At 41.4% G+C, this 12473-nt stretch overlaps 1 protein-coding gene across 1 annotated transcript in view; it reads right to left on the bottom strand.

The window, feature by feature from the left end:
- Window positions 1–2208: 2208 nt before the first annotated feature.
- LOC140733389 (G protein-coupled receptor 137Ba-like) overlaps window positions 2209–12473 on the bottom strand; it is a 34479-nt gene continuing 24214 nt past the window's right edge. Inside the window, exons 4-7 of the mRNA XM_073056658.1 lie at window positions 10939–11088; window positions 8167–8295; window positions 4741–4865; window positions 2209–2634 (exon numbers count right to left, since the gene is read on the bottom strand). Coding sequence (XP_072912759.1) covers window positions 2508–2634; window positions 4741–4865; window positions 8167–8295; window positions 10939–11088 — 531 coding nt within the window. The 3' untranslated portion in view covers window positions 2209–2507. The remainder of the gene's footprint in view (window positions 2635–4740; window positions 4866–8166; window positions 8296–10938; window positions 11089–12473) is intronic.

Here is a 12473-nt window from a genome sequence, read left to right as displayed (position 1 = left end):
GTAATGGAGAGGGTAAAGGACAGGTGTGTCTATGTGGGAGTAGCAGAGAAGCAGTTTCAGCGACAGGTTACTATCGATGCAATGCTCCTCAGACAGGATGAAGAGGTCAATACTCCCCAATGCCATTAGGCTTTACAATTCTACCGCCAGGACTTAAGAACTTTTTAAAAGCTATTATTAATGCTTTTTGAGATAGTGATTTAGATGCATATCATATTTTTTTAACTGAGTTAAGTATTGTATGTAATTAGTTTTGCTACAACAAGTGTATGGGACATTGGAAAAAAGTTGAATTTCCCCATGGGGATGAATAAAGTATCTATCTATCTATCTATCTATCTATCTAGGAAGGAGAATTAAATCGTGCAGCTGGAAGCTCAAGATGACCATTATAAACAGAGCACAAGTGCTGTGCAAAACGGTTGTTTAATTTACCCTCAAAATGTTGGAGGAACTCAGCAGGCCAGGCAGCATCTGTGGAATAGAGTACAGTCAACATTTTGGGCTGAGACCCTACAGCAAGTACTGCTGAAGGGTCTCGGCCCAAAACATTGACTACTCTTTTTCCACAGATGCTGCCCGGCCTGCTGAGTTCCTCCAGCATTTTGTGTGTGTTGTTTAAATTTCCAGCATCTGCAGCCTTTCTCTTGTTTAATTTGCCCTGTTCAACATCTTTCAGGAGAGGATATCTGTGATATTTTGCTGTCTGCCTGAGTTGTGACTCCATACAAACAACTAAGTGGTCAGCACTTAATTGTCTCTTGTAATAGCCCAAGTTATATCTTAGCTAGAACACAGAATAGTACAGCACAGTACAGGTTCTTTGGCTCAAAATGTGCCATCTTTTAATCTACTGAGATCAATCTAACACACATAGGCACAGGAATTAAAAATGGAGGGTTATCTAAGAGTCACTTAAATGTCTCTTAAGTATCTACCTCTGCCAGGACCCTTGGCAATGCATTCTACACACCCATTCTCTTTTTTAAAAAAAACTTGTACCTTGATATCTGCCCCCCACCTACCATACTTTCCTCCAATCACTTTAAAATTATGGACTTTCTTGTTCCTGGAGACAGCCACACCCTTTAGTTTAATAGTTTAGAATTAGTTACAGGTGTGTGTGACTGAGTTAGGTTTGGAAATCCTGGAAGGTATTCAATTCCTGTTGTTAGAGCAATTAAGTTGAGGTTTCCCAAGCCTTGGACATGTTGCCCCTATGGTGTTTGAGCCAAATCATGGATAGAACATGGAGCAAACAGTACAGCACAGAAGATGCCCTTCAGCCCACAATATTGTGTTGATACAGGAAGCTATTCGAGTGGGAGGAACAAAAAGAGGGTGTTTGCAGCAAGTGACACTGTATAAGGAAGGGTGTACTAACATGAAGAGGACGTATCCTGGCTGATGCCATTTCCCTGGCCCTATGCTCATCTCTGGAACATCTGAATAACAAATATACCTACATTGGACTCCTACATATTGACAAAAGCTCCACTGTAGGACAATTCAATAAGACTCCTTCAACACCTAGGACACAACACCCATAAAAAAAGCAACCTTTTGCACTGCATCACACCTTAGTATGACAACTGCTGTGCACAGAAGATGCCAACAAATTGCAGAATCATGAACACAGATCAGTCCGCCATTCAAACCAGCCTCTCCTCCGTTGATTGCATCTACACTTCCTGCTGCCTCAGGAAAACAGCTGACATAATGAAGGACCCTTCCTATCCTGGTCACTTCCTCTTCTCTCCCCTCCCATTGGGCAGGAGATACAGATGCTTGAGAACATGTACCACCAGGCTAAAGAATAGCTTCTGTCCTACTGTTATTGGACTGGTGCATGGACCTCTTGGACACTAAAATAAACTCTTATCTATCTACCTCATCACAACTCTTGCACTTAGTGTTATCTGCACTGCACGTGCTTTAACTGTCACATTACTTGGCATTCTGTCTCCCCCCCACCACCAATACTGCTTAAATCAACTTAAGAACAGAATAATCTGTCCGGATGATGTGGAAACAGGCTTTTCCCCACTCAACATCGGTACACATGACAATAGTCTACCAAAATCAATATAGCTGAGAGTAATCTTCAGCTATACACAAAACCATGTTGACTTTACCTGATGATCTTTATATTTTCTGTAAGTTCCCAGTGACCACAAACAAAAAGGATAAAGCATAAAGGACACCATAAAGATGTAAAAGAAATTGTCAAATTTATTCTGATTTGGATTGTAGATTCTAATGGGGACTCTACAATATTCACAGAAATTATTCTAATTCATGATAGCTACATTAATCACAAACGAATCAACTTTTTAAAAAAAATCACATTCACAAAAGTAACATGTCAGTAAAAAGAAACAGTCCTTTGCATAGACACGTCCATGGTCCAGTTCAATAGCCAGTCTAGCTACACCATTTGTGGATCTCTTCTGTAATATCTGATAACTAGAGTACAGTTGATGAGTTTATTGAAAAGTGATATTTCTTCAGATCATGAGTGACGGGGTGGAGTTGTGCAGATGATCTTCAGCTACTATTGGTGCATAAGTATCTGAGACAAAGGAAGCAAATTCCTCATAACTTTGGTTCCTAGAGCCATATTGATCAGGAGTGCTATAAACAAAGAAAGATTACAATGAAAGTAGAGATTACAGCTTCATGCTGGGAAACTAGTGCAAACATTTCTCAAAACTCAGTCAGCAAATTATCACAAAAGCAAAAGCTGCATCATATCCCAACTTGAATCTTCAGTCTGTTAAAGCAGTTGATTCAGCTGGCAATACAATCATGAGTGGAACAACCAAGATCAAATGGCAGAGTAGACTCGATGACTTTAGTGGCCTAATTCTGCTTCCATAGCTTATGGTTTTGCACTTAAAACAACTTAAAACTTTTGCACCAGAACTTCCAGGATTCACATTCCAGATCCCATGGCAGGGACACTCTCCCAAACCCTTCTTTACTTTTCCATATGTTGACATTTGATGAAACCGTTTTATTGTTAACTACTCAAACATTAGTAACATTTGACATTTGCTGTCTACAGTGAAGAACTGGCATCTTGATGCATGTGCAAGACTAAGAAATGGTTCTCCACCAGAATGTACAAGAAAATGAAAAACTGAGGAATAGATGAGCTAGGTTCATTATTTTTTATCCGGGGGGGAAACAGCATGGGACCTGTAACATAACCTGGAATTTGTACACCTTCATCTATGCAAAAATGCAAGTGAGGACTTGGCAGGATTGAACTTGAAAGTGAAACTGACAAGTTATTAAGATTGTTACTGTATCTGATGATTTATTAAGTGTGCCACTTTGGTGAAATGAAATAGACTCCTGTTGACCAGTTAGATTCCTGTTACCTAACCACAATGTCATTCTTCTCAGACAATACAATTTTAATAAATAATGGTGACTTCCATGGTACTTCTAAAATTAGTTAAATTCGTTGAACCTGGGACCAATGACTCTTAAAGTCACTAACTTGGAAAAATGAGCCTCAACAAGTCAAACCATTTCATCGGTCATCGGAGGAAACAACAGCCACTCAAAGGAATGAGAACTTCGTATAAACTACATTGCAAGATACTGAACTAAATGATAAGCTGGGTTTGTACTCAGTGGAATTTAGAAGAGTAATAGGTGATCTTTTGAAAATCAATATTGTTAGATGGCCAGATGTGCAAATGTTGGGAATAATGTTTCTCAAGTGGGGATCTATAGGACATGGTCTCAGAAGAAGGAAACATTTAAAACTGAGATAAAATTCTTCTCTCAAAGGGCTGTGTTTCTTTGGAATTGCTTGCCCCAGAACACTGGGGGCTAAAGTATGGAGTCATAGACCACTGTAGCACAGAAACAGGCCCTTTGGTCCCTCTAGTCCATACAGACTGTTAATCCTGCCTAGTCCCATCAACCCACACCTGGAACATTGCCCTCCATTCCTCTCCCATCTATGTGCTTACCCAAAGTTCTTTTAAAAGTAGAAATCGAAACCACATCCACCACTTCCGCTAGCAGGCCATTCCACACTTGCATCACCCTCTGAGTAAAGAAGTTCCCTCTGATGTTCACCTGAACTGTTTCATCTTTCACCCTTAAACTTATGACCTCCAGTTCTAGTCTCACTCAACCTCAGTGAAAAAAGCCTGCTTGCATTAGCCCTATCTATACCGCTCATACTTCTGTATACAATAATGTACATGTATTCAAGGGGAGAATGGAGGGAGAGGACATGAAAGGGAACTTGAGGGAAGTTGTTTCGATGAGCATTATTGAATGGCAGAGCACCTCTAGGGCTCAATGACCCAGTCCTGTTCCTGTTTTTTTTATAATCTTGCTATAATTTCTATTCAACATGATAAATTCTCATGGTTAAAGTATTTATAGAGTACAAATGCAGAAACACTTCCTGCTGGCATGAATTGGAAATTTAAAATAACCAGCAAACGAACCAAAGGTTGTGAGATTGTTTTCTTGCTCAGAGGATTGCACTGAGGGAAAGAGCAGTGGAATAAAATTCAAAAGAGCTTTTCACAGTAGATTTGGTAATAGGGAAAGATACACTTACAGACCCAAAATGAAAGAGGCAGGGCAGTAATACTAAATGTACATTCTCAAAGAACTAGTACAGCAGAATTGGCTGAGTACCCTCCTCTTTTACCAGTGGGCATCTCAAGCTGCAGACAAATCAAGAGGTCAGTTTTCAGTAATTACCTGCTGATTGCACTGTAAGATGTTGTGTTCCAGGCTAAGTCATCGTCACTGTCATAACGTCGAGGATTATCAAAGAAAAATGCTCTGGGAGTGAATCCATGGCTGTAAGGTATTCTATTCCCCATCTGCAATAATATAGAAAAACCTGTCGTTGAGTCCAGCCCAATCATAAGACCATAAAACTTAGCAGCAGAATTGGGCCATTTGGCCCATCAAGTCTGCTCCGCCATTCAGTCATGGCTGATATGTTTTCCCTCAACCCCATTCTCCTGCCTTCTTCCCATAACCTTTGACACCCTTACTAATCAAAAATCAATCAACCTCTGTCTTAAATATGCCCAGTGACTTGGTCTCCACAGCCATCTGGGGCAATGAATTCCACACATTCATTACCCTCTGGCCGTACAAATTTTTAAGCACTTTAATTCTGGATTCAGGCCAGAGCAGAAGACTAAGGGCCAAATCAAAACCCTTCCCCAGTCAGGTTTCTATAAGCAAGGCTGCAAAGCTCTATCACTTTTATTTTTTACCCTTACATCACATTAAAACAAAATCACTTTTCCCATTGAAGGAACTTCACCTGGAACGGTTGTTCAACTATACAGTGTTTCTATACGTTGTCTATACATGCGACTTGCTCTGGTATTGCAATGGGTTTTCTTCTGAAAAGACACCATCATTTTCTCATCTGATAAAATAATTTCTGATCCTCTTGAGTTGGATTTTATTTTGTGCCTTTTGTTTCATTTCATTTTCCACACCTACACAGATATCACAACGACCTCTGATCTACACCACCTTAACTTCTGTCCACTCACACTTTGAAACTATTTTGACTGCATTGCCAAAGGGTTGACAAGATAATGAAAATTAAAGATTAATCTAATTTGTCATGTGTACATCAAAACATACAGGGAACTGCATTGTTTGCATCAAATCCTATCAGTGAGGATTGTGCTGCGCAGCCTACAAATACTGCTGTGCTTCTGTCACCATCACAGCATGTCCACAGCTCACTAACCCTAACTCTACATGTTTGGAAAGTGAGAGGCAACCAGATAACTTGTAGAAAACACACGCGGTCAGGGGGGCAGCATACAAACTCCTCACAGACAGTGGCAGGAGTTGAATCCTGGTCTTGCAGCTGGTACGTACAGTAAAGCGATGCACTAACTACTATGCCACCATGCCACCCAATATAAATATTAATTGTTTCAAATCTAATTTTATAATTGTACTCAAGCCAAGTGAGGGTCAAGCAAAGAGTTTCTGCTGCAAATCTGGTTGGTAGGGTCCCTGCTTTAACATGTACAAATCTGTCTGTATCAGAAAAACAACAAGCAGCTAAAACCTATATGTTGGTTCCACACTTAAAAATTATGTTGCAGTTCTTAAAACAACACTGTAAATAACCAGCTGCATGAAAATTAACGTATTTTGAAATCAGTGGTAGGGTTATTTTCACTCTGTTATTCTGTGACATAGAATTATTTTTATGACCTTCTGGTGTTAGTGTAAACATCATTTCACTGTGTTAGAGGGAGCCAGAGGTCAGAGTTCAGGTTGGAGGTCCAAGTTCTGTGGGGCCTCAAGGACAAGGGCTGGTAATCTCCAAGTCCAGCCAGCAGTCCTGAGGTCAGATGCCCATGATCAATGAGTCATGGGATTGAAGCCCAGAGGTCAACGGGCAAGTCCAGAGATTGGAGACGTCCTCAGGAGACGTGTAGGAGTCCTATCCCACTTACTGACCAGCTCTTATAACTACACCATGGATGATCTAGTCATGTTTCTAATCAATTGTGGGTGTGGGAAAGAGGTTCGTTTTACTGTTGGTGTGTGTTGGCTGCATGTTGTTCTGCTGAATATTGTTGGCATGCTATGTTGGTGCCAGAATGTGTGGGCTGCCCCCAGCACATCCTCAGATTGTTATTGGTTGTTGATGCAAATGATGCATTTCACTGTATGTTTCAATGTACATGTGAGTAATAAATAAATTTAAATCCCATGTATCTGCTGCCCATGGTGGTGGCATCTGTAGTCCTGGAAAGTGCTAGAATGCCTTGAGCATCTCATTACAGATAGGACCACAGCCACTGGTGAAGGATCGAATGCTTTGGGTGGTGGATGGATTGCCACTCAAGTAGGCTACCTTGTTCTGGGTGACAACGAACTTCTGAGCATTATTGGACTTGTACACACCCAGGCAAGTGGAGAATATTTCACCACACTTTTACCTTGCAAACAGTGAGTGTTAGAAGCCCATTTACTCACAAGGCAGTACCCGGTTTCTGACCCGCCCTTGTAACTACAGCATAGCTGGTGTAGTTGTGTTTCTATCAATGGAGACCTTTATCCACCCTGGGTATCAATGCTGGTGAGATGTGATGGTGATACACTTTCTCATGATATCCCTTTCTGTGACCATCATTTGTCAGCCTGGCTAGAGACTGCAGACCTGCCCCAGGGTTGGAGAACTGTCTGCGTGTATGTGGGAGGGAGGAAACGGGCTTATTTTGCTGTTGCTGTTCGGTTGCTTGTTGTGTTCTTTGTTGTTCTGTTGAACATTGTGGGCATGCCGTGTTGGTGCTGGAATGTGGCAACAATTGCAGCCTGCTCCCAGCACATCCTTGGGTTTTGTACGTTGTTAACACAAATGACACAATTCACTATATGTTCCCATGTGCATGTGATAAATAAATTAATCTGAATATAAATGCCATCATCCCCCCCATGTCCCTCCTGATGTTGTGAATATGTTATTGTCTTTCTACAAATCTGGTGATAGTACTCCCCATCATAGAATCATGAACCATCCAAGGACATCTGATAATTATTGTACAAAAGTTCATGTATCCCCCACACCAGCACTTACGTTAGTGAGCTTTGCATGAGCCACACCAACACCCAGCCAGCTGGGTGTTCCAAAGCTCAGCAAGACTGGCGGTACAGCAGAGAGCCGAAAAGGTTGAAGACCTAAGTTAGCAAGTCTGAAGGTAGACAGCATCCAGGCCAGAGACTGAAGGTTGAAAGCTTGATGTCTGTGAGTCCATGAGTTCGAGCCAGGCCCTGGAAATTGGAAGCCCAGTGTCTGTGAGTTTTTGGGTCTGGTCCAGGGCCTGGAGGTTGGAGCCCCAATGTCTGTATCTGTGAGTCTGGTCCAGGGTCAGGTGATTGTAGGCCCGATGTCTGTGTCTGTGAGTCTGGTCCAGGGCCTGGATATTGGAGGCAGATATCCGTAGCCAAGGACTAGAAGCCCAGAAATGGTTTGCCCTGGGGTTGAAGACCTATGTGTATGAGTGGGTGGGAGGGCAGGACAGGAGTTTCTTTCACTGTTGTCTTGTTCTGTTGTTGAGTCGAACATTGTGGACATGCTATGACAGTGCCAGAATGTGTGGTGAGTTCAAAGACTATGTTTGACCTACTTACCAGACTTTGAATGGGCCTTCTTACACGAAAAAACAGGACAACCAGAGCAGTGGGAAGCAGTTCCCAGATGAATAGGACCACACCGAACACTAAGTACTCCTTATCCCTCAGCTGAATCTGCAGATCTGCCTGTGAGAACAGCACATAACCTCATCAACAGCTTTCATTTACATTGTCTTTAACATAAGTAACACACAGACGTAAAATTCATACCATACATTAGGTCAGCTGATCAACCACAAAGCTAAGCGGTCTCCACCATTAAAGGGCCCCCACTCTCTAGCCCATGCTCACTTTTTGCTACAACCATCAGGCAGGAGTAAGACCATAAGATTTAGGAGCAGAAGGCGGCCATTCAGCCCATCGAGTCTACTCCACCATTCAATCACGGGCTGATCCACTTCATCCAGTCCCCACTCCCCTGCTTTTACCCCATACTCCTTGATACCTTGGCTAATCAAGAACCTATCTATCTCTGCCTTAAATGCACTCAATGACTTGGCCTCTACAGCCACTCGGCAACAAATTCTACAGATTTACCACCCTTTGACTAAAGTAATTTCTCCACATCTCTGTTCTAAATGGACGTCCTTCAATCCTGAAGTCGTGCCCTCTTGTCCTAGAATCCAGTACCATGGGAAATAAATTTGCCATATCTAATCTGTTCAGACCTTTTAATATTTGGTATGTTTCTATGAGGTCCCCCCTTATTTTCCTGAACTCCAGGGAATACAGCCCAAGAGCTGCCAGACATTCCTCATACAGTAACCCTTTCATTTCTGGAATCATTCTTGTGAATCTTCTCTGAACCCTCTCCAATGTCAGCATATCCTTTCTAAAATATGGAGCCCAAAACTGCACACGAGTGCCTTATGGAGCCTCAACATCACATCCCGGCTCTTACATTCTATACCTCTAGAAATGAATGCCAACATTGCATTCACCTTCTTCACAACTGACTCAATCTGCAGGTTAGGGTATCCTGCACAAGGACTCCCAAGTCTCTTTGCATCTCTGCATTTTGAATTCTCTCCCCATCTAAATAATAGTCCGCCTGTTTACTTCTTCCACCAAAGTGCATGACCATACACTTTCCAACATTGTATTTCATTTGCCACTTCTTTGCCCATTCCCTTAAACTATCTAAGTCTCTCTGCAGGCTCTCTGTTTCCTCAACACTACCTGCTCCTCCACCTATCTTTATATCATCATCAAATTTAGCCACAAATCCATTAATACTGTAGTCCAAATCATTGATATACATCGTAAAAAATAACGGTCCCAACACCCACCCCTGTAGAACTCCACTGGTAACTGGCAGCCAGCCAGAATAGGATCTATTTATTCCCACTCTGTTTTCTGCCGACCAGCCAATGCTCCACCCATGCTAGTAACTTCCCTGTAATTCCATGGGCTCTTATCTTGCTAAGCAGCCTCATGTGCAGCACCTTGTCAAAGGCCTTCTGAAAATCCAAGTACACCACATCTACTGCATCTCCTTTATCTACACTGCTTGTAATTTCCTCAAAGAACTGCAGTAGGTTTGTCAGGCAGGATCTTCCTTTCAGGAAACCATGCTGGCTTTGGCTTATCTTAATTCCACTGAAATACCGACACTTTAGATTTTATTTTTGCTCTCTCAAATTTCAAAGTGAACTCGATCATATTGTGATCACTGTTCCCTAAGGTCTCCTTGACCTTAAGCTCTCTTATCACCTCCGGATCATTGCACAACACCCAATCCAGCACAGCCGATCCCCTAGTGGGTTCAACAACAAGCTGTTCTAAAAAGCCATCCCTTAGACAGTCTGCAAATTCTCTCTCTTGAGGTCCGGTACTGGCCTGGTTTTCCCAATCCACTTCCATGTTAAAATCCCCAACAATTATCATGATATTGCCTTTCTGACACGCCTTTTCTGTCTCCTGCTGTAATTTATAATCTACATCCCAGCTGCTGTTTGGAGGTCTATATACAACTGCCATTAGGGTCCTTTTACCCTTGTCATTTCTTAACTCAACCCATAGAGACTCTACACCTTCCAATCCCATGTCATCACTTTCCAATGATTTAATATTATTTCTTATACACAGAGCCACACCACCCCCTCTGCCTAATAAACTATCTTTCCGATACACCGTATATCCTTGGACGTTCAACTCCTTTAGCCAAGTTTCAAAGATGGCCACAACGTCATACTTGCCAATCTGTAGCTGAATTTCAAGATCGTCCATTTTATTTCTTATGCTGTGTGCATTCAAATACAACACTCTCAGTCCAGTATTTGTTGCTTTCTGTTTTAATTGCACCACTACTTTATTGCCCTGTAACTCATGCCACTGGCTTTGATTAAGCCTCATCTCCTGCCTGTTCTTTCTATCATCCCTGTTGCTCGCTATCTTTGATTTATTTTTGTTTTACAGCTTGTTATTTCTGTACCGGTGTCTAAGGTCCTGCAGTACCTGGTTCAGGAACCATCAGGCTCCTAAACTGGCATGGATAACTTATTTTAGTACTACTCTGAAATGATTCTTTCAAGGACTTTTTACAACTCAGGTTCTCATTTATTTTTAATTCGTCCAGTTAGTCATGCATAGCTGAAGGGGAAGTTATTGCAGGTCTGAGAAGAAAGAATATGGAAATGGAACTAATAGAAAGGTTTTTAACAGATCTAATTCAGGTGCAATAATGTTGTAAGGGCTTCCTTCTGTGTAATTCTGTGGGTAAACATTTAGAAAAAATGCAAGACTAACCTGCCCCAGAGGTGTACTGACCTGATCAGACACATTATACCAGTCATAATCAAGCATCTTCACGTGATTGTAGTAAGAGAATGTAATCACGACCAGGTTGTAGCAAGCTCTTGATGTGTACAGTAATATAATTAGCAATCCCACCACTACAACTTGACACAATGATGTGCCCTGAAAGTACAAACAGAAAAAGGATGTTAATTTCCAGCAGTTTTCCTTGTTCAAATATATGAAAAATTATAAAGCATTAGAGTGGATCCAGGGGAGGTTCACGACAATGACCCCAGACATGAAAGGGTTAACATATGAGGAGCATTTGCTGGCTCTGGTCCTGAACTTGCTGGAGTTCAGAAGAATGGAGGGGCGGGGGTGATCTCATTGAAACCTATCAAATATGGAAAGGCCTAGATAGAGTGGATGTGGAGAGGATGTTCCTTATTGTGGGGAAGTCTAGAACCAGAGGTCACAGCCTCAGAATACAAGGATGGACCTTTAGAGCAGAGATGAGGAAGAATTTCATTAAACAAAGCATGTTGAATCTGTGGAATTCACTGCCACAGACACCGATAGAAGTCAAATCATTGGGTATATTTAAAGCAGAGGTTGATAGGTTCTTGATTAGTAAGGGCATCAAAAGTTACAGAGAGAATACAGGAGAACAGGGTTGAGAGAGAGAATAAATCGGCCGTGATGGAATAGCAGAGAAGATTAAATGGGCTGAATGGTCTAATTCTTTCCCTATGTCTTATAGTCACAGGACAGAATTGATTGAAGTTTAATATTATGAAATATTCTATACAAGGTAACAAGTTTGAATAATTTGGGTTGTTTAGTCCAGCCTATGTTAAGAGAATGAAGGTCCTGCCCTGCTTAGATCCCTGACTGAAATGAGTTTGTGAGTTCAGTGCAGACTGTAGGTCTCACCAGAGGGCTATGAAGATGCTTTTGGTTGTAGGAGTGGTTGAGTCAGGTAAGGGACTAAAGAACCACAGAGGTTTCAAACACAAAGGGAGAAAGGAAAAGCAACTTTACTGTCTACATAAAAAACATCACCATCCAGGCCATGCTCTCTTCTCGCTCACTGCTAATGTAGTGCAGGGGATACAGAAGCTTTAGGAATAGTCATTACCCTGCAACCATCAGGCTCCTGAACCAGTGTGGATAACTTCATTCACTACCACTCCGAACTGATTCTTCAATCTACAGCCTCACTTTCAAAGACTCTTTACAACTCATGTTCTCAGTATTATTTTTATTTGCACAGTTTATCTTCTTTTGCATATTGCAGTCTATCATTCATTGTCTGTTTTTGTATAGTTTTCTGTAAAATTCTACTGTATTTTCGCTCTGTAAATTTTTGCAAGGAAATGAATCTCAAGGTATTATATAGTAACATATCTGTACTTTGATTATAAATATACTTAGAACTTTGAACCTGTAACATTAACATTGCTTCTCTCTCTATAGGAGCTGCCTGGGTCACTACATTTTTTCAGACTTACATTATCAGCAGTATAGTATTTTGCTTCTATATAGGTAAAAAAGAAGCCAGTATT

Source organism: Hemitrygon akajei, chromosome 9, assembly GCF_048418815.1.
Source record: "Hemitrygon akajei chromosome 9, sHemAka1.3, whole genome shotgun sequence".
NCBI lineage: Eukaryota > Metazoa > Chordata > Chondrichthyes > Myliobatiformes > Dasyatidae > Hemitrygon > Hemitrygon akajei.
The sequence above is the reverse complement of the archived record's forward strand: the minus strand, read 5'-3'. Positions and strand labels throughout refer to the sequence as shown.